The sequence below is a fragment of the Bombus fervidus genome, chromosome 5, assembly GCF_041682495.2.
Source record: "Bombus fervidus isolate BK054 chromosome 5, iyBomFerv1, whole genome shotgun sequence".
NCBI classification, from domain to species: domain Eukaryota; kingdom Metazoa; phylum Arthropoda; class Insecta; order Hymenoptera; family Apidae; genus Bombus; species Bombus fervidus.
In genome coordinates this window covers 18,199,045-18,222,037 of record NC_091521.1, presented here as the reverse complement: position 1 = coordinate 18,222,037, position 22,993 = coordinate 18,199,045, and the positions used below count along the sequence as shown (strand labels likewise).

General features: G+C 37.6%; 3 protein-coding genes and 1 non-coding gene across 5 annotated transcripts in view; 2 read left to right on the top strand and 2 right to left on the bottom strand.

Moving 5' to 3' along the window:
- Positions 1 to 3: 3 nt before the first annotated feature.
- Numb (NUMB endocytic adaptor protein) overlaps positions 4 to 22,993 on the top strand; it is a 70,845-nt gene continuing 47,855 nt past the window's right edge. The window contains exon 1 of one of the 2 annotated variants that reach the window (XM_072004055.1): positions 4 to 131. The gene's annotated coding sequence lies outside the window, so the exon portion shown is untranslated. The remainder of the gene's footprint in view (positions 132 to 22,993) is intronic. The other variant, XM_072004056.1, reaches the window with a different exon arrangement.
- LOC139987851 (U1 spliceosomal RNA) lies at positions 9,120 to 9,282 on the top strand. The gene has a single exon (XR_011799955.1). It is a non-coding gene; the product is annotated as a U1 spliceosomal RNA (small nuclear RNA).
- LOC141445769 (uncharacterized) lies at positions 13,123 to 15,138 on the bottom strand. The gene is made up of 5 exons (XM_074111736.1): positions 15,091 to 15,138; positions 14,670 to 14,891; positions 14,079 to 14,357; positions 13,467 to 13,773; positions 13,123 to 13,331 (listed from the first exon to the last, which is right to left on the bottom strand). The coding sequence occupies exons 1-5, from the start codon at positions 15,136 to 15,138 to the stop codon at positions 13,123 to 13,125; spliced, it is 1,065 nt and encodes a 354-aa protein (XP_073967837.1).
- Positions 16,058 to 20,985, bottom strand: LOC139987234 (uncharacterized). The gene is made up of 6 exons (XM_072003246.1): positions 20,536 to 20,985; positions 20,115 to 20,336; positions 19,537 to 19,815; positions 18,061 to 19,231; positions 17,821 to 17,916; positions 16,058 to 17,676 (listed from the first exon to the last, which is right to left on the bottom strand). Exons 1-6 carry the CDS (start codon positions 20,581 to 20,583, stop codon positions 16,733 to 16,735), a joined length of 2,760 nt encoding a protein of 919 aa, XP_071859347.1. The 5' UTR covers positions 20,584 to 20,985; the 3' UTR covers positions 16,058 to 16,732.

The following is a 22,993-nucleotide window of genomic DNA, read 5'->3' as shown; positions in this document are numbered from 1 at the left end:
TCTCTCTGTGTGTCCCCCACCTTCACGAAACGATACTGCAAGATTTGACACTGGAAGATCGTGACAGTGTAGAAGTGTCGCACGAGTTTCGTAATCGTTTGTTAACGGAGTTGCACCGACGATTCGAACAGGTGAGTTGAAAAAACAAGATCGACATGGTGTCGGTGTCAGTGATTGGCTCCTCCCAGATCGGTATCGTTGATCCTTACACCTGTCACCGCGAATCAGGCTTCGGTAATTCGATCGTGTCGAATCGATAAAACCAAGAATCGATGGTTGGTTCTCGTCCGACCGACACGATGTTCGAAATGTATATCGCGGTGATCATAGACCGCCCCCTCCTGCCACTGCTTCTCGCGATTATCGATTCCGGTGTGAACGCGCCCTGTCTGGACAGTTATCTGGTCGTCCTTCTTGCACGCATCTTTCTTATTTACGGGATTAAGTTTTTTCAATGATCAATATCGGCCCGCATAAATACACTACTACCTCGCTAACTGATCACGAGTAGGAATCTTATCTAGCTATTTATCGAGGAAGGTATACTTTTAATAATGACTAATTGCATAGACGTCAAAGGCTCTATCAAAGCATATAGGCTAGATAATGTGGTTAGATTTCGTTTCAAGACACGCAAAATTTTCAGCAAATAAGTCGGTGAAATTCTAAAAGACCACTTTTCAGGTTCAGAGAAAACATTCCCTTGGCGCTGCGGTAGAATTCAATTTATCTAAATTCGTTGCACGACAAACAATTCGTATAATTAGAATTTGCCAATTCTTTCGTCGTTCTTTCATCATTTGTTGTTCGAATAATAGAAATTCACGACCAGATACATAAATAAATTCGACTGACAGGAGTTTGGTTAATCGAGCACTGAATACGTTTTCGTCCGAATAAGTGTACTTCTATTGTACTAAATATCACTTACACGGCCGATGCGTTCTTTCGTAGTTTCATGTGCGTGCGGAGAAAGCATAGAGGGTTCCCTAATCGCGTTCGCAAACGCGTGTTAACAGTTTAAGCGTGATTTTGGTACCGTAACTCACGAGCAGAAGGTAACGAGTCTTTAGTGAGAATTAATTACACGCATCGTGACGACTGAGTTAACGCGAGAGTGTTTCGAATGTTTATATGTATTGATAGCGGTGCTTTATATTCAAGTGTACATCGTACATATACACATATAATATACCGGTCGAGAAATTTATTTATTTTCGAATTTGTACACTCTGGGTCGGAACATGCTTGTCTGGGAGATGTTGATCAATCACTGGCGTGTCGACTTATTCTGTTATTCTGTGATTCGCCGATTTATACGGAAGTATGTAGATCGGAAATCTAACTTAATTATATCATATACGTATGATAGGACGAGACGCATATAATACGCGAAATTATATATCTGGCATGGCAATGATGAGATCATTCATATCAAACATTTGATATTTTTATTAAACGTCTAAATTGTACAGGTGATGGAATCTTTTAAATAATCGATCACGATCAAGCCATCGAATCATATTTAGAACTATAAAAAAAATTAAGATGACAATATAAAAGTATCTATATTTAGAATTGAGCGATAAGTTATGCAGAATGTTGAAGATTTCGAAATATTATTTCGTATTTGGGCGCATGGGACGCATTGCGCCCAAAATCGCGTGAATCTGAATAAAATTTTGATCTAAGAAGTTTATGAGAATTTTAACTATCTTAATTATTATTTTAGTCATTTTTTTTTCTGTGTCCTGTGCAGTAGTGAAAAACTATCTTCCAAAAAATAAGTCTATAATTCCAAATATGGGTTGTATAATACATAAAAGGTATTGCATTTGTGCTTGCATAAGAAGTAGCTATATCAGCCTAATATCAAAAATGTTTGTTGCATCTTTAGTCGGATAAATATAGCGTGCATTACAATGTCGAATCGGTCGATAGACAGACCTATTGCTAACTTTTCTCAGTAGGTACTGTGCTCGACGTTCAATTATAACTCCTTATTGATTGCTCAAACTATACACTACAGGAGCAAAGCATTAGTTATTTGTAACAAAGTGGACGACGCGTAAAAAGATAAAAAAAAACTTCTACGTAACGAAATTATCATACCCAAGTGACGAATTAATTCCTGTTCCGCAGCTAATAAATTAACATGAATTGAAAGTAGGTTGACTTCAAACTGACATAGTTAATAGAAAAACAACTTTTACTTTCTGTTCGTGAAAAAGAGTCACGAGGATTAGTCAGAAATAAAAATTGTCCACGAAATCAGGTCAAGATCTGATCAAAATCTTGAGTAATAGATCCATGTTAAAGCAACGTGTATATATTTTTCACAGCTCCAGTTTACCAAAAGAGGTACAGCTGCCATTTAGTCTATGCCTCGTTTACTTCCCACGTTCCCTTACTTTATCGCACTTAGAATTTGTTTCTTTGCTTTACTCAAAAATTGCTCGCGCTATTACTCGCTAAGAATTACCAAGCACGTGTTAGCCTATGGGATCAAGACGAAGATACCTATCGGATGAAGATTTTATTTTGCAAATTGCTTGTATCTTTTATCGAACAAATTTAAATTTGGTAGATTGCAACCAGTGGATAAGATCTTATCGGAGCTAGAAGCTAAATATACTTAACATCTTTTACAAGACGAACTGCAGCACTCTGTGGGAGCAATGATATCTCGAAAACCAAAGATATAAAATATATTTGCATACGGGAGCATTGTACAAGCGAAAATTATCGAATGAAGACAAAGACGTTTCTTGTCGACGATATTACTTTGATACGTAGCTGAAAATTACGCTACTAAAATGTTTATTACACGAATCAAATTAACCTTTGAAACTTAAACGACTCTACTGTATTACATGCTACAACATGTTAAGAATAGATAATAGATCCAGTTTGTAACAAGAGTTGTTTCGGTGCTAAGCGATACTTAATATACGTGCCTGCCTTTCGCAAAGGAATAATTTGCGAGTGGTCGTGATAAAGGAGAGAAACTAGCAGTAATTACGAAAGGAAGCCTCTTTGAATCTGACCGAAGATGGTAGTGAGCAAGGGAGGTAACCGAAGGATACTGAAACTCGTTTCTTAATCTTATCTTATTGTATTAATCGTAGTCCTTTTGCTCCGATTTCGATTAGCGTTATGGTCTTCTTTGTTCGTTTTTTGAAAAGTAATTGTGTCAACAAATATTCAGGCAATTCTTATTTTTATGTATAACGTAGTTTACAGCGGAAAGAGCGTTGAAGACGAAGAAGAAAAATTTGAAAATTATTTTATATATTTATAATACATAATATATATTTAAAGTATATAATTTGATAACTCTATAGATAAAAAGAATTACACGAGAACATATAGCACAATCGAAATAAAAGATCAAGTCAATTTATTGCTTACGAAACTAACATTTTTCGCATATCATTCAGGGTACTGTAGCTATTTCAAAACAGAGCTCATGCAATTTTATTGAAATTACGACACTCAAAGAACAATGTAAGTCGCGTTAGTCCCACATTATGTATTGGGCATTAATATTTATATCTTCGACTATACATATCAACTACTGCGTAAAGTATGTAATGAAATATAATTATAGATATATTTACTATATTAAAACGATAGAGCTCCCACGAAATCTTCTCTTATTACCAATATTTTTACGTAGTATCAGTTGTTCGTCGCTCTTTAAGAAAGTCGTTACAAAAGATTATTGATGTTCATTGTTTTTATCTAGGGGACAAATTTGGATGATTTAGAACATCTTGTGATATCGTTTATTAATAACGGTTAGCACGAGATAACGTGGCCAAATGTTGATTGTAGTTGTCCGAGTAATATCAATAATACCTTCGATATAGTCTTAAAATCTTAGCGTTATTCGCGAAAAGATTTGATATTACGTAATCATAACATCAAGATATAAGAAATTGTAAAGTCTCTCACGCAAGCTGTTTCTCGGAGCAGCGCAAAATTTTCTCGCGATTCGTGCGTTGATTTAACGAATAATCAATGAAAGGCCCGATAACGATCTTGCTGGGTAACTACGGATAAATTGAACAAATACTTCCAACGGACTGTAGGGCACGTAGATACGTGTGTGTGCCACGTGGCAACCGGGTCAATTGTATTCCATAACGAAGCAAATGCTCGTTATCCTCCGAACAATTCGATCATTGTCCTAGGGAACGCTTTGAAAACGTGGAACGTGCGTCTGACACTTTAAGGATGAATTTTTCGAGCAACGTAGGTTGCATTGTCGCATAAAAATGTTTATCCTTTAATTATAGACAACTCATCTCTGGAAGAAACGTGAATTTTTGTTTCATTAGTACAGTCCAGCGATGAAATTTTAGGATTTGAATACCTCCGATTGTAAAACACCAATATAAAAAACAAATATATCTACACAGACATATCGCTCGACGAAATAGTTATAATAATAATCAATAACTGTGTATTCATAACAGAGATTAAACCGAAAATGTACGTAGAATTGTTCGTCCCTTCGGTGTCTTAAGTTTGCCTTTTGTCTCGACGCTTCCTTAGCCTTACGATCCAATTAGATGGGTCATGCTATTGTCCTTCGAAGGTTTATTAATTCTACGTCCAATTGTACGAAGTTCATTAATTCGAACCTCGAGTCTTCGAACGTCAAGCTGTGTATTCCATAAATATGCAGGAAATATGTTTATGTATATTATCTCATTATCGTATCACGTATATTATCATTTTATTTCATCTTTTGTCCCGTTTCCCCCTTTTCTTTTTGCTTAGAAGACCGACGCATTATTTGTATTCCGTTACGTGTGGTAATTAGAGACAGTCATAATCCACCGGAATAATATATATATATAGGTATGATCGATTATTATTATCGTGTAATTAGCATAGCATCGAAGTATCGGGAACTTACGTAAAATACGTAATATAATAAAATATACGTGTATTTGCATAATTACATTTGCAGTGTACTAAAAAGCTTTTCAGAGGAAAAAGTAGTTGAAAGGAAAGAGAAATATTGTTTTGTTTCCATATTTCTGAAAAAAAGATACATTTACATTGTTTTAACCAAGTTTTTCACCAAGTCGAAATGTTTCATTCACGGAATTCATGCCACGATCATCTTCTCGCTGCGCCGTGGAAAAATTTCATAAGCCGAGTATGCAGTTTGTCGCCGTTTTATCGTGTTCAACGAAAAAATTGTCGCTGTCGAAGACCTTCTTTAATAATCACAGCTGAGAACATCGCGTCGGCCGTGTCTTCGCATATTTGCCATAGCTTCGTACGAATTAAAGCAGGACTCAGGCTCGAGTTCATCCCTTTTGTACGTAGCAATGGGCGCATTCGTGTGTGTTCGCACGATAATTTCAGAGGCACGTTGCTCGCGACAGTATCTTTACTGTACACGTGACATTTATTATGCCAACGTACTTTCTCTGTTTGTGTGTCAGACGACACTGGTATTCGTGACGAACTGCAATGCAGACGATTGCGGTATCGCCGTATCAGAGACCTGCCGATGCGAAAACTTTGCGAATCAGCTGCACTAGGCCTCGCGATTAACGTGAATTCACCATGATCACTCCAGTATCGAAATAGAAGGACTGGCGTGCTTTCATGCGAATTACGCGATCGATGGTCTCAAGGAGATTAGACTTATTTATGAAAGTTCCAACTTTTCGTATTTTATTAGCAGACTATTTGTAGATATTAACTGGTTGACCGATATATACGGTATTTAATCATATTGTAAATCATCAAGTATCTATCTTTATCCTTGGTTTCTCCGATGTAAAATAATCACGTCAATGTCTTTATTTTAACAAGACGAACGTTTAATGATCGTTTTTCAACGATTCTTCGTAAAGTCGTAGAGTTTTCGATATTGCAGAAGTACATATATCTAGCTCTATTATACTTGCTTTTGAATGTACATTAGAAGGTGATCTCTTGCATTTAAGTCGATCTATTATTCCGCATATTTTTACGAAAGCAAACTTTTTCTCCGCTAATGATATTCTTAAAGTTGTACTATTTTATTGCGTAACTAAATGCATTTACGTAAGATTAAATTTGCTTCGATTCGCGTATCTCCGTGACATTTTGTCAAACTTATAAAAAGACATTCGGCATTAAAAGCCGCAAATGTACTAAACTGACAGAGAAAAAAAAAGAAGCGAAACGATGAAACTTAACCGCGTACAAAGTTATAGTATCGACAGTAGCTACATATTAGGTCGTTTCATAAAGTGATAATAGATGAACAACAATTTCTGTTTTATATTATTTTATTGAATTAGGTATGATCCATTTCGTTCCATTTCTATTATTACGTTCGTGCATAATTCAATAAACTAGTATAAAACAAAAAACATTGCGCGTCTATCATTTCCTTATAAAACGAAAGAAACTTTTCGGACAACCTAATAGCATCAAGTAGAATGTAACGAACGATCGTGTCGATAAATACAGTTCTTAAGCGTGAAAGAAGGTAGAAAGGATGGAAGAGAAATGCAACGCGTCTCGATTCCACGATCGACTGTCGCCTCGCTGTTAGTTTAATTTGAACGGCTTCGTCCTCTTGCGTTTTGCCATCGGACAGAGCAACGATGGCCGGTTAAATTCGACGAAGTAACGGGCTTCTTGAAAGAGCATCGCTCCGGATACGGTGTATAGCCGACCGACTGCGTGTTTACGTTACGAAACGTGTTCTCGCATTGCCGCGTAACCGTAAGAGCGTGACGAAAACCGAGCTACGTGGGTGACGGTCTGTCGTCCTCTTCTAAGCAATCTCCACCAACGACAACTCTGCCTTTCACGTAAGGTCGATACCGTGCAGTCGCGTTTTTCGAGCCACGTTCAATCGCAAATCGAAAAGATTAGTTTTTAAATATTTGTTCCCTCTTCGAAACGAAGCATACAAAAATATATTAGTTTCAAATTAGAACGATATAGTTTGCTTAACGTTAACGTTGTAACTTTATTCCCTCGCGAAAATGAAAATCCAATTACGTTCATATCGTACAATTTGAAAAGCAGGTCACACACGTAAAGTTCCTTGGCAAAACAAACATGCGAAGGCTCCATAGCGAACCCGATTATTCATCGACATTGTAAATTTCATGAAACGAAAAAAAAAAAAAAAAAAAAGGAGAATCGAAGAAAGAACGAGGTCGTATAACGTGTTTCGTGTCCTTTGAAAAAAAAAGAAGTGGGTGAATCGCATAAAAATACTCGGTGAAGTAGCGACCTCCTTGGCTCTTAACGTGCTATTACGTAAAAAAGTTCTCTCTCAACAAGTTCTATTGCCCCGATATACACGGTGGATTGCCAAACGTTTCCAACTGAAATTTATTATATACCTGAACTATCTAAATGTGCGAAAATTGACTTTCGTTAGTTGCGTCGTTCCTTTAGCAAACCATCGCCGCGATACATGTCTCACCTATGTTGTATGTATTGAGATCGCGCGACTGAGATGACCAGAAAGTCGAGTTCATCGATAGAATTCTCAGAATACAAGCTGCTACGTGTATGACGTTAACGATTGGTAAACAAAAGGTTGTCTTGGGGCTTTTAATAGTTAGCACGAAATAGTTTCAGTGGCTTAAAATAGCAGTATGTGAAATATACTAAAATGTCGATTAGTTGAAGCAAAAGGGAGATAAAACGTTTCTGGTAACAGGATTTTCGAGTCACCGGCGTGGAAGGTCAAACACGGGGAATTGGATCGTAAATAGCTTATTCAGAAAATTTATTCTACGAAAAGAAAGATAATTTTTGCGTATATCTAAAGAATCAAATACAGATGGCTAGCTACGCCCCATCTTTCTAGATGGGTTCAAAAAATACAGCACCGTGGGTTATAAAAGCCCGCATGTGATAACGATCCACGATGAACGTACAAAGATACTGACAGACAACGACACTGTTGCACGCCGTTTCCAAGAGCAAAGACTTCGCCTTATGTCTCGCCGTTATGAAAAAAAAAAAAAGAAAAAAAAAGAAAACGGGGCAAAAATTATACTCACTTTCCATGATTTTTAAATAAAATTATCTCTCTATGTTTTTTTTTTTTTTTTTTTTCTTGTGGGTTAAATACAGATGAAAGCATCCCATCAAGGTAGCAACATTGATCGAGCCTTGACATGGGTTCTTTTTTTAATACCATCGAAACCTTGCGTATTACCAACGCAACGCCTTGATACGATGGATCTTGTCTTTGGATACGTCTTTGTGATACGATGGATACACAAATAAAACGCTCGGGTCTATAAAAGAGCCAATGGACCCATAAATATTTACCGTGCGTCGTATTTTTCTTTTCCATCGCTCGCTTCTCTCCCCCGATACTGTTCTAACGAGACTACTCGCTGCAGGAGGTCACCTGTTTATTTATCGATGGCAATTAAGGCGCGCGCAAGATAGATCTCGTACGTGTCAACCGTGTTGGATATTTTCTTTGATAACGGTGGTGATAAATCTAATAAATATATCTAATAATAATAATAATAATAAATAGTTCGCGGATATTTATGCAAATGTATATTTTCGTGGAACCCTACGTTTCCTTATAAACGCAGTAGAAAATACATTTTGTTCCACGACTAACATCGCTAAACTCTACCGAACTAACTCTACTAAATTTGGATCTCGATCGACCGATGGGTTGGATCCGCAATAGCAACTTCCTAAATTTGTCGTTCCAAAGTTTAAAATTGGATCGTAAGATCTGTTTTAATCTTACAAATAGATCGAAATCGTAGCAAACGGAAACGTTTTCTTCTTTTTGCACGATCGGTATTTTAGTTTATATAACACGAAGTATTATAAGATGATAGATCCATTTTGCACCTCGTCCACGATGCTAGATATGCGATATAAATGCGATATAAACGCGATATAAACGCGATATAAACGATATCATTGGAAATAAAAATCAATGTATATAGCGAACAAAGATTCGCGAGCGTCGGCCATTTCTGAAAACGATCCGATCACGATCGGCTGTTGTCCACTAGATGACATTCGTTTTCTATAGAATTTCTCGCGAGAGCGAGAGGATAGCGGAGCCGATAAAATTTCTCGGCAATGGTATTGAATTATAACTTACTTGGCGCGGAGGATACCGTGATCACGAAGGCGGTTCCTTCTGGGCGAGGCTCCTCCATTGCACTTGGGTAGAGCTGAACCTTGCGAATACTCCTAATGTGGGTATGTCGAGCGCACAATTTTTGGTAGTCGGGACCTGCGTTCGCGCTGTCCCGGATTCACGAAATCGAAATGTAAAAGTTCCCCCTTCCATTTTTTATTTAACCAGAGAAAGATACCTTTCCACCATGATGATCGTTTTTGTTTGCGTTTAGCAGTTGAAATATACCACTGATCTTTTGATACATAATACCACGAATATTTTCTCCTCGTTACAAACTTTTCCGTCGTGTAAAACGTGTGAAAATATTCCGCTCAGCTTTGATGTTTCTTTTGTTTCGATTTCTTCGGACGAAATAGCGAAATAGTCTTACTCTTTCAACGCAAAGATATATCTGTCTCGAGTTCCTAATACATTTTCAAGAAAGAATAATAGACGTGTCTTCGACTCATGTGAATTCAGTTAAAAATGTATACACACGGGAAACAATAAAATTTACGTACGTGCCTCTACCTCGTCGATAGACAAAGTTGTTCGTTGTTGAAAGAGTGGTTTCCTGTTAGAGGATGTACGGTGAAAAATGCGGCAACTACGACAAATGATAAGAGTTAAGAAAATAACTATGTTCTCTTTATTTCTAAAGTTCTATTTTTCCTTCTTCGCTTTATTCTTAAACTTTTATCTTTGTATCGATTGAAAGAAAAAGATATCTCCTAAACGAAACGTCTTTACATAAAAATTTAACAATGTCCTAATTTCTCATTCTCTGAAAATTATTTCGTTCGCGTGCCTCGGTTTATGAAAGCGAAACATATGAATTATTCTTTTGCATGAACACTTTATGCTTCTATCGAAACTTGCAAATTTTACGTAATGGAGGTTGTATCGGTCGCCAGATGTGACCCTGACGAGTCTTAAGATATTGTCAAATAGGAAAAACATACCGAGTTTCGTCGCAGAATTCTATTTTAATAAAATTTAAAAGCTTAAAAGACGATGGTAGTGAAATATTATTATCGTGAACTCGTGTTCTTTTTGTTTCATATTGTAAAGTTATTTCAATTTGAAACACCGTTGTCCTCAAAAAAAAAAAAAAAAGAACAATTCGTTACTTTATTTATACTCAAACTAGAACGTGTCTCGCGTATCTTGCGGTTTCGCGTTTACGTGTATATGGAACGCTTACTGATATTACCGAGAAATTGTTGAAAATACAGAACCATAAACAAGCCACAAAAAAAAAAACGAATAATAAATAATAAGTCCTAGATTATTATTTACTCTGTGATGTCTCAAACAATTTCAAGTCTTTACCATTTACATAATTTGTCGTTTAAATTTCACAACCGAACGTTTTACGATTTTAAAACGATTGAAACATAACCTCGTTGGATAGCATTATTCGTTATACAATTTGATACATGTCCCCAGTGTAGTCTGCTTATAAGATCCTACTTTATGTATTAAGCTTAGAAAGAATATTATTTTTAGTTTGTTCTAGACAATTTTCTCTGGAAGGCAGTAAAGTTGTGTAGATTCTGGTGACACAAAGAATATAACGCGCCAAAGCATTTTTTACATCCCACGGAATTTCCTTGGATACCGTGACAATAGAGGGCGTTAAGTTACCCTTGACATATCTTTCCCTTGATTTTCTTAGTATCTCGAAAGGTAATGCCTACAATGATAAAAAGCAGTGGTTCTTATTAAAGTGCTTTCCAATAGTACTCTTTGTATGTGTTTTATTATAATAAAGAAAATTGTTTTATCAAAATATTTCATAGTTTTTAATGTATAATAAGTAAAATATATTACGTATAATATACATATATAAGGTTTCGAAACGATTTGATTATTTTATTATACAATGTTCCGTTGGAAGGTAAATTTTACAATCGTTTACAGAATTTCGACAGAGTTTAGAATACGATTTAATGAAATTATTGGAAGAGGATTTTTGCATTTATCCTTGATCTTCATCACGCAAACCCAACACCGACGATGAAACAAAGGCGTGGCGAACAGGCTGCAATTCCTTTCATTGAAATATGTACCTTTTTTTGTGTCGAAAGCAATTTCATTCTTCGATTTCCACGGTATGTATTTTTCATCACGGTTCTTGGAATTTTATCTTTTCAGTCGCTTTTAAGTTCCATAATTTCCTGCGAATGTCACGCTATCTGTCGTGCAGGATTTTTACACTCTGTTGTAAATGTAGAAATACTTGTACGGTAATAATTTCAATGGAATATATATATTACAAACTATTATAATATAAATTTGCTTATCCGTCGTCATTCTTCAATTATTCAAACTATTTGATTTTTGCTGTTCATCGCAAACAACCGACAATTTCTAATTAAAATCGTTAAACAATTATTTTGATAATATTTATACGATGGATCGTATAAATTCATGGAACGAGTGCTACATTGTATGCCAAATGTACGATCTTTTAACGGAATTTCGTTCAGATATACATTCACAGTAGAGATATGTATTAAAGATTTATGAAATAAAAAACAATTCCAAAGTAATATCAACATTTTACTCGTCAGACGTTTCAACAAATAACGCTGAAAAAACTTCGAACGAAACGTTTCTATCGAATCGTTCTTCGCGTTATTCGTCTCTTCCTTCTCCATTTGCGACTGTTGGAGGATGTTACGGTGACTGTTCCCCATTGCTTGCTGGAAGAAATGCAACGGTGTCTTTGGAAGAGCTGCGAAGGACGTGGCTCGTCGTCTAGCGTGCCACTTATTTCCCTTTCCTGGCGTGAAGCACTTTTCCCTTGAGAATCGTGGCTTACGATAGGAGAAACGAGCCTACCACAACAATCGGACCAACGTAAGCAGACGAAACGATCCAGACTTTTGTTAACGAATGAGTTACTCGTTCGTTTTGGTCTTATCTGGATTGGTCCTATGAGATTCTTCAGAACACGAGAACGAAGTAGGCACAACACGAACGTATCGACGTAGGTAGATTTATAGGAAATAAAGAATACCAATGCATAGTTAAATATAAAGGTTATTCGATATTTCTCTAATGTTGCGTGAAATAAGGCAATCAAGTAGCCTGTAATTCATAAAATTTACGTGTTTTACCACATTTATTACTATCGTACAAGAGAATTTATTAATTTAGTTAACTTGTGATTTAATTTTTCAAGTTTTGCTGATATTTTGTTATTATATAAAATAATTTACAAAAGAAAAAGAACCGTTACGCTTATTAACTCATTTATCAAACTGAACTTCTAATCTTGTTTCATGATTGAGCGAAGTTGACTGTAGGCGCCGTAGAGCAGGCAACCGGTAGCTACGCAGCAACGGCGTGCAAACACGTTTGACGATAGTTAGGAGTAATAACATGTCGCAAACAATATGTACATATATTCGAGGTTAATATATTCTATTATTTAGATGCACATTACACGTACAATCCATTATAGAAAGATATGCATCCTTTTACAATTTAGGTTTATTATTATCTATATGGATTCTACACGGATTCATTGATGCTGTAGAAAATTAGAATACGTAAGCAGATTCTAGATAATGGTTCAGATATTATAAATATTAATCGAGGTAGAGGCCATAAACATTATAAAACATTCGTATTCCCTAAGTTTTGCTAACGTAATATAATAGTGATTCCCAATTTGATAAATATTTGACTCGAATTTAGTGTCACCTTTTCAATATTGCATTTTGTAGTTTATCAAATCGGATAAAAATGATAAAGAATGAAGCATCGATAAAAAATTATTATTAGATAACGTATTACAGTAAATAAAATTAAATGATAAATAAACAAATAAATTTAAAGTCATTTTTACCGTGGTTGTTTGTGACACTATTAATATTATACATCCCATGTGTTAAGGAAACCGATTTTAAATAACCAGAAAAAGTATCTTGCATAAGAAAAATTGTATCATATTTTCTTTATTGTTAACGATTCTCGTATACAGAAACATTTATACCATATTTTATACCATATTTTTTATACGATATACTTCGCCGTCTTTCAGTAGGATTAGGTGCAGCAGTAGGCGGGGTAGCGCATGGACAATCGCTAGATGTTGTGGATTTTGTAGTGCTATTTTCTGGTCCTTCTGTACTGCCTGAGGTAGATTCTTGGGTAGTGCTACTTGCTGGACCTTCTGTAGAACCTGAGCTAGATCCTTAGGTAGTGCTACTAGCAGGTACTTCTGTATTGCTTGTATAAGTACTAGTAGTATTTGTATCTTCTATGCTACCTGAGGTAGATTCTTGAGTAGTAGTAGTAACTGGACCTCCTGTGCTGCTTGAGCTGGATTCTTGGGTGGTACTACTAGTTGATACTGTCGTAGTTACAGTTGGTTTGTTACTATGTGATGGTGTTGAGCGTTGTGTTGTCGAAGTTGCAGGCTCATCATTGTTGCATTCTTTAAGCTTTATGAGGATTGTTTCAAGTTGTTGAAGTTGAGATACTTCTAGCTTTGCTACATCACAGTGTACTATTTTATGTAACAATGTTGACATATGTCTATTCTCTTGGAAAATTGTGTTTGTAAGCTCCGGAAATTGAGTGTTCGAAAGTTTCAGTGCTTTCGACAGTGCCTATTATAGTTGTATGGGATAAAAATAAAATTTGTATTATATCAATTTGTAGTGGTTTTGGTGTTTTGCTAATTGCGATAATTGTTATGATTGTTACGAGTAATTAAATGTCCTTCATGTAAACTGTAGAACGTTATTTATAAATAATATCAGTGTATAGTATATATTTTTGTATGTCGTTTTACGTATTGCCACGTTAAAAGTGCTTGTCGTTTACTCTGAATAAAATATATTTGTGTATAATTTTACTTTTTATTCTAGACACGGTATTATTTATTGTAGAAACATTATTGTTAAGTACTTACGTTATTTAAACATGCAATTCCATCTGTCTGATTTACATCGGATGCGAAACATTGTGCAGCTTCGTTAAGAATATCTTTATTCTTAGTCAGGAACTTTCCAATACTTCGAACTATTTTTTTGTCCAGATTTATCGCTTCATCCGTGTTGTTTGAAACACATTTGTCAACCTCATTTAAGATCTTGGTGCGTATTTTCTCAAATCCCTTTGCGATAGCTATGCAGTGGTCGTGATGATTTCCATGTGCTTTGTGTTTTAAAATTTTCATTTCATGTTCCACCTAAATACACAAAGTGAGAAGACATTGTAACACAGTTGAAATTTGTGTCACAATTTAATTATTCATTATATATATATACGTATATAATAAAATATAATATATTATATAATATGGCACACATATATCTATCTTTTTCTATTTTTTCTATTTCGAAGCTATCGTTTGTCCTCGTTATGTGAGACACCCTGTATATATCTGAATCATAACATCCAATTACCCGTATGTATTACTTGTGGATTGACTTAGATGTATCTTTCGAATCTTTTTAATTTGAATGATTGCTGGTAGAAACATACAATATTACACACTTACATTGTTCAACGTGTCATCGACTTTATGTTCCGCAATCTTCCTTATATCTTTACCGACATTGTTTAACAGCATCAGATAAAAACTAGCTTCCCGTTTATTATCCTTCAATATTGTGTACGCTTTTTGAGCCATGCCTTTAATTTTTTTCATAATTTCTTCTTCATGTTGATGTACTCCGTTCGTTGGATCGGGGAATCCTGGTAACCCAGGAAAGGTATTAGCCTAAAATAAAACAAAAATAGATTTTTTGATGAGTTAGGTGGTGTTACCGTGCGGAAACGTCTGTCTGTATGTAACTCGTTTTTAGAAACATCATGTAAGATATAAATAAGAAGGGAAGATCAAATTATTTTGAAAAATATTGGCAAAAAAGAAAGAGATCGTGAGTTAATTCGGAAAGATTTGAGAAAGATTCACTTACATAGACAGCTAGAATGAAGAGACAGAGTACAATTACGACTTTCGTCATTTTTCACCACTTGATGCACGACGAATTTGAGACAGTGCCAAAATATTGCGTTTCTCATTTATATAAGCCGTAGAATTCGTAAAAAATAGTTTTTCCCCAACAAAAACACACGTAGTTTTCGACACTTGTGTAAATGTGCAAACATAGCTAATTAACATGATACGACACATAATTAACATATTATCTATGAATAATTTAACTCTTATGTCAACTACGCCATATATAATCAAATTGATCGAACGTATTGTACACGTTTCATTGTCTCCTTTAATTTTTGATAAAGAAAGGTATTGTTGTTTTTACAACCGTTCGCGGAGAGACGCGGTCGCGAGGAAAACGCGTCGGCGAGAGGCGTAAATTCTCGCTACGATTCGTAGAATCGACGCCGCGAATTAGTCGTTCCCCTGTTTCGGTTAAGATAACAGAGGTAGTTCGATGAATTTAACACTGTATTAACAAACCTGTTAATATAGCTTGTATATATAACAATAATGCACATAATAAAGAACGTCACAAATTATTTAACGATAAATACAGTTAATGCGTTACAGAAATTCGACTCTACTTTGCGATGTCTCTCGATATATTCGTTAGACTTAGCGACTTTATTCGTCAGACCTCTCAATGTATGTTATTAGAATCTTCAAAATGAGACTGATTGCCCTTCGATCGTTTCTTTGTCTTCTCTGGGAGACGACCGCCACTCTACGCTCGGGTCACGCCACCGTTCGCGCCTATGATCAGGTATGCCATCTTCTTTGGTGCATGAAATAACGGACCGAAGTCGACGTTTCTGGAACTCGCTGCTTGGTGACAACTTTGCGCTTGTCACGTAAAATAAAAAAAGGGAAATCGAAGACGAAAAATAAAAGATGAAAATAAAGAAATAAAAAAAGTGAATTTATTTCTTAGCACTTGGTTTACACTAATTACAATTCATTTCTGAACTCCAGACGCGACTTTTCAAGACTGAAGCTCTTACAACTACTTGACTTTCGGCGGAATCCGATTCTTTTACTTTGTCATCCCTCAATATTCCCACTATCCACGCGTTTGTTAGGCGTTCTCGAATATTCGGCGAAAGGACCGTTGGGATATCGAGGGTTCGTTAGGTACCTCGCTTCGGCGACATACATCGTCGCCGAGTGCCGCCACACCTTTATTTTCGTCATCAGCCTATCGGTTCCGAAGCGTGACCTGGTCCCCTATGCGGACTGAGATGTAGTTGATGTTACACGCTCGTCGATACATTCTATATTTTCCGTCGGGCAGATAAGACGATCAGCCTGCGACACTGTAGGACCGCGAGCGACGTTGAGAAATACGGCGCCTATAGTGAGCCTCGTGGCGTAACAGTGGTTATTTACACATGATTGGAAACATTCGATCCAGTAATTTGGAATTCTTGTCAAAATATTTTTCTGAATTTTGTACAATTTCACTTTATTTTGTCAGATAATGGTCAAATGAATACGCGATTTTATTTAGCGTCGAAATATATGATTTAAATAATTGTTTAATGTAGCAGTTATAAATATTTCTCGTATTAAAATTTATATCTCTGTTAGTGGAGAGCCTTTCGCTAATAGCTGACTCAGTGTACAACGCTAGATACACATTTTTCAAAAATGAACTTTAAAGAGATCCCATGCGCAACTGCAATTTCATACAAACCGTTCCTTTCTAGACAGACCAATAAAGATGCGTAAAACATACTTCGCGGTGATTCAGTAGGCCTAAGTCCAGCAGTAGGCGGGGTAGCGCATGAACAATCGCTAGATGTTATGGATTTTGTAGTGCTATTTGCTGGTCCTTCTGTACTGCTTGAGGTAGAGTCCTGAATAGTGCTACTAGATGGTTCTTCTGTACTACTTGAGGATGATTCCTTTGTACTGGTAGTATTTGGTTCTTTTGTACTGCTTGAGGTAGAGTCCTGAATAGTGCTACTAGATGGTTCTTCTGTACTACTTGAGGATGATTCCTTTGTACTGGTAGTATTTGGTTCTTTTGTACTGCTTGAGGTAGAGTCCTGAATAGTGCTACTAGATGGTTCTTCTGTAGTACTGCTTGAGGATGATTCCTTTGTACTGGTAGTATTTGGTTCTTTTGTGCTGCCTGAGGTAGATTGTTGGGTAGTGCTATTAGCTGGTCCTTCTGTGCTACTTGTGCTTGGTTCTTGGGTAGTGCTAATATCTGGCCCTTCTGTGGTGCTTGAGGTAAATTTTTGAGTAGTACTACTACTAGCTGGACCTCCTGTGGGGCTTGAGCTGGAATCTTGGGTAGTGCTACTAGATGGTTCTTCTGTACTGCTTGAGGATGATTCCTTTGTACTGGTAGTATTTGGTTCTTTTGTGCTGCCTGAGGTAGATTGTTGGGTAGTGCTATTAGCTGGTCCTTCTGTGCTACTTGTGCTTGGTTCTTGGGTAGTGCTAATATCTGGCCCTTCTGTGGTGCTTGAGGTAGATTCTTGAGTGGTACCACTAGGTGGACCTCCGGTGGGGCTTGAGCTGAATTCTTGGGTAGTGCTACTAGCGGGTTCTTCTGTACTGTTTGAGGATGATTCCTTTGTACTAGTAGTACTTGGATCTCCTGTGCTGCTTGAGATGGATTCTTGGGTAGTGCTAATAGTAGGTTGTTCGGTGCTACTGGAGGATGATTCCTTTGTAGTCGTAGTGCTTGTACCTTCTGTGCTGCCTGAGGTAGATTGTTGGGTAGTGCTACTTGCTGGTCCTTCTGTGCTACTTGTGCTCGATTCTTGGGTAGTGCTAATTTCTGGCCCTTCCGTGGTGCTTGAGGTAGATTCTTGAGTGGTACTACTAACTGGACCTCCTGTGGGGCTTGAGCTGGATTCTTGGGTAGTGCCACTACCGGGTTCTTCTGTACTGCTTGAGGATGATTCCTTTCTACTAGTAGTACTTGGACCTTCTGTGCTGCTTGAGATGAATTCTTGGGTAGTGCTAATAGCAGGTTGTTCTGTGCTGCTGGAGGATGATTCTTTTGTAGTTGTAGTGCTTGTACCTTCTGTTCTGCCTGAGGTAGATTGTTGGGTAGTGCCACTTGCTGGTCCTTCTGTGCTACTTGAGCTCGATTCTTGAGTAGTGCTAATATCAGGCCCTTCTGTGGTGCTTGAAGTAGATTCTTGAATGGTACTACTAGCTGGACCTCCTGTGGGGCTTGAGTTGGATTCTTGGGTAGTGCTACTATCGGGTTCTTCTGTACTGCTTGAGGATGATTCCTTTCTAGTCGTAGTGCTTGTACCTTCTGTACTGCCTGAGGTAGATTGTTGGGTAGTGTTACTTGCTGGTTCTTCTGTGCTACTTGAGCTCGATTCTTGGGTAGTGCTAATAGCTAGTCCTTCTGTGGTGCCCGAGGTAGATTCTTGAGAAATACTAATAGCTGGATCTCCTGTGCTGCTTGAGCTGGATTCTTGGGTAGTGCTACTAGGTGGACCTCCTGTGCTGCTTGAGCTGGATGCTTGGCTTGTGCTAATAGCTGGTCCTTCTGTGGTGCCCGCGGTAGATTCTTGAGTAGTACTACTAGCTGGACCCCCTGTGGGGCTCGAGCTGGATTCTTGGGTCGTGCTAATAGCTGGTCCTTCTGTGGTGCCCGCGGTAGATTCTTTAGTAGTACTACCAGCTGGACCCCCTGTGGGGCTCGAGCTGGATTCTTGGGTCGTGCTAATAGCTGGTCCTTCTGTGCTGCCTGATGTAAATTGTTGGGTAGTGCTACTAGCTGGCCCTTCTGTAGTGCTTGAGGTTGATATTTCAGTTGTACTACTAGCTTGTTTTTCTGTGCTGCTGGATGCCGATACTTGAGTGGTACTACTAGTTGGTACTGTCGTAGTTACAGTTGGTTTGTTACTATGTGATGGTGTTGAGCGTTGTGTTGTCGAAGTTGCAGGCTCATCATTGTTGCATTTTTTAACCTTTTTGAGGATTGTTTCAAGTTTTTGAAGTTGAGATACTTCTAGTTTTGCTACATCGCAGTCTACTATTGTATGTTTCAATGTTGATATATGTTTAGTTGCTTGGATAGTTTCTTTTGCAAGCTCCGGAAGTTCCGTATTCGATAGTTTCAGTGCTTTCGACAGTGCCTATTATAGTTGTATGGGATAAAAATAAAATTTGTATTATATCAATTTGTAGTGGTTTTGGTATTTTGCTATTTACGATAATTGTTATCATTGTTACGAGTAATTAAATGTCGTTCATGTAAACTATAGAATATTAATTATAGATAATATCAGTATATGGTATATATTTTTGTATGTCGTTTTACGTATTACCACGTTAAAAGTGCTTGTCGTTTATTCTGAATAAACTATGTTTGTGTATAATTTTACTTTTTATTCTAGAAACGGTATTATTTATTTTAGAAACGTTATTGTTAAGTACTTACGTTATTTAAACATGCGATTGCATCACTGTGAATTACATTGGATGCGACACATTGTGTAGCTTCGTTAACAACATCTTCAGTCTTAGTCAGGAACTTTTCAGTAGTTCGAGCTATTTTCCCTTCCACGTTTATCGCTTCATCCATATGGTTTGAAACACATTTGTTAACCTTATTTAAGATCTTGTTGCGTATTTTCTCCAATCCCTTTTCAATAGCTATGCAGTAATCGTTATGATTTCCATGTGCTTTGTGTTTTAAAATTTTCATTTCATGTTCCACCTAAATGCTCAAAGTGAAAAGAAATTGTAACAAGAGAAACTTGTGTCATAATTTAATTATTCATTACATATGTACATATATAATATAATATAGTATATAATATAATATAGCACACATATATCTATCTTTTTCTATCTCAAAGCTATGGTTTGCCCTAGTTGTGTGGGGCAACCTGTATATATCTGAATCATAATATCCAATTACTCATATGTATTACTTGTGGAACAACTTAGATGTATCTTTCGAATCTTTTTAATTTGAATGATTGCTGGTAGGAACATACAATATTACACACTTACATCCTTCAATATGTCATTGACTTTATGTTTCGCAATCTTCTTTATATCATTACCCATTTTCTTTATTATCGTCAGATAAAGCTTAGCTTCCTCTTTATGATCCTTTAAAACTGCGTTCGCGTTTAGATCGATGCCTTTTATTTTTGTTATAACTTTTTCTTCATGTTGATGTACTCTGTTCGTTGGATCGGGGAATCCTGGTAACCCAGGAAAGGTATTAGCCTAAAATAAAACAAAAATAGATTTTTTGATGAGTTAGGTGATGTCGCCGTGCGGAAACGTCTGTCTGTATGTAACTCGTTTTTAGAAACATCATGTGAGATATAAATAAGAGGGGAAGATCAAATTATTTTGAAAAATATTGGCAAAAAGGAAAGAGATTCTGAGTTAATTTGGAAAGATTTGAGAAAGATTCGCTTACATAGACAGTTATAATGAAGAGACAGAGTACAATTACGACTTTCGCCATTTTTCACCACTTGATGCACGACGAATTTGAGACAACGCCAAGATATTGCATTTCTCATTTATATAAGCTGCAGAATTCTTAAAAAATAATTCTTCCGCCAAAAAACACACGTAGCTTTCGACACTTGTGTCAATGTACGAAAATAACTAATTAAAATGATACAACACATAATTGACATATTATCGATGAATAATTTAACTCTTATGTCAACTACGTCATATATAATCAAATTGATCGAACGTATTGTACACGTTTCATTTTCTCCTTTAATTTTTGAAAAAGAAAGGTATTGTTGTTTTTACGACCGTTCGCGGAAAGAAGCGTCCGCGAGGAAAACGCGCCGGCGAGAGGCGTAAATTCTCGCTACTATTCGTATAATCGACGCCGCGAGTTAGTCGTTCCCCTGTTTCGGTTAAGATAACAGAGGTAGTTCGATGAATTTAACACTGTATTAACAAACCTGTTAATATAGCTTGTATATATAACAATAATGCACATAATAAAGAACGTCACAAATTATTTAACGATAAATACAATTAATGCGTTACAGAAATTCGACTCTACTTTGCGATGTCTCTCGATATATTCGTTAGACTTAGCGACTTTATTCGTCAGACCTCTCGATATATGCTGTTAGAATCTTCAAAATGAGACTGACTGCCCTTCGATCAATTCTTTGTCTCTTCTGGCAGGCGACCCCCACTACGCTCGGGTCGCGCTACCGTTCGCGCCTATGATCACGCCTATGATCAGAAATACGGCCTATAGTAAGCCTCGTGGCGTAACATACTCCCCCCGTTGAGAGGGTACCGATCAAGTGATATGGTGTGATGTTGTGAGGTGGGTCTCTTATCAGACTTCGTTGCTGTTGACTGTTTCGGAGTCATCTGGCGTCGATCTGCTCGGTAGTGGTACCGTTCGCTCGATGCTCTGATCCAGGGTGCTCGTTGCCGTTCGAACGGTAACCGTCCTCGTATGATGCCGTCTGCGCCGGGTTGGACCTTGATGATTCTGCCCAATGACCATTGCATTGGGGAAACGTTGTCTTCTCTGAGGATGACGGTGCCTTCTCTTATGCCGTGGCTGCCCTTGCTCCATTTGTTTCGAATGTTCAGCTCGTTCAGATACTCTCGATGCCAGCAGCGCCAAAAATGCTGTTTGGTCTTTTGAATATGTTGCCAGCTGGAGAGACGATTGGATGGAGTATCCCTGGAATCTCGATCTCGCAGACCTGTTAGTGACAAACCCGTTAGTGAGTCTCCGATGAGGAAGTGACCTGGAGTAAGGACAAGGAGATCGTTTGGATCAGGAGATATTGGGGAATTGAGGATCGATTCGATTTCGACAATGAGTGTATTTAAGTTTTCGAATGTCAGAAGCTCATTACTTACGACACGTCTGAGATGTCGTTTGAAGGACTTCACTGCAGCCTCCTATAACTCGCCATAGTGAGGTGAGTAGGGAGGAATGAAGCGTCATTCGATCCGTCGGTCGGCTAAAAAGGACTGAATTTTTACCTTATGATCGTCGGACCGTAGGAAGTTTCGGAGCTCTCGTAATTCGTCGTTGACGCCAAACGAAGATGGTACCGTTGTCGGAGTAGATTGTTAAACAGAATCCTCGGCAAGCAATGAATCTTCGCAGAGCAGTAATGAAGACCTCGCTTGTGAGGTCACTGACCAGCTCGATATGGACTGCTTTATCTGCAAGACATACAAAGATTGCTACGTATGCCTTGATTTTACCTCGGTTGCGATCCTTTCGCTCCTTGATGCAAAATGGTCCGCAATAATCGATTCCGACGTTGGTAAACGGCCGAGATTCTATTATCCGTGCGGCTGGGAGGTCGTCCATTACGTAATCCACCGGAGGTGGATTGGCTCGGCAGCAACGGACGCACTTCCTCACCGTGCTCCAAACTCGACTACGGCCGTCGGTAGGCTAATTGGATTTTCTTAGGGCATATAAAGTACCTTGAGTTGCGGAATGGAGGTTTAGGAGGTTCTCATGCTCGATTATGAGCGCTGTGATTGAGGATTTTCGTAGGACGATTGGGTGTTTCTGGTTGAAAGGCAGTAGTTGGCCGACTGAGTCGGCCTCCGACTCGCAACATCCCGTCCTTGTCCAGAAATGGATCGAGTCGTTGTAGCTTCTCCTTCACTGCAGAATTTCGATTTGTTTGGAGAGTGCGAATTTCATCTGGAAAATAACATAGTTGTAACAAAATGTGATAAGTTTGTTACGCGCGATAGTCAAGTCATACGTGGTTAGAGGTCTCCTCGATCCTGCTTTGTCTCCATCGGAGGCAACGAGCGGTAATTCTAATCAGTTTGGGCCACGAGGAAAATCTCCCCGGTAGACTGTGGTCGGCGGGAGTCAAGGACAGACAGGTTGCCTTCTTTTGCTCCGG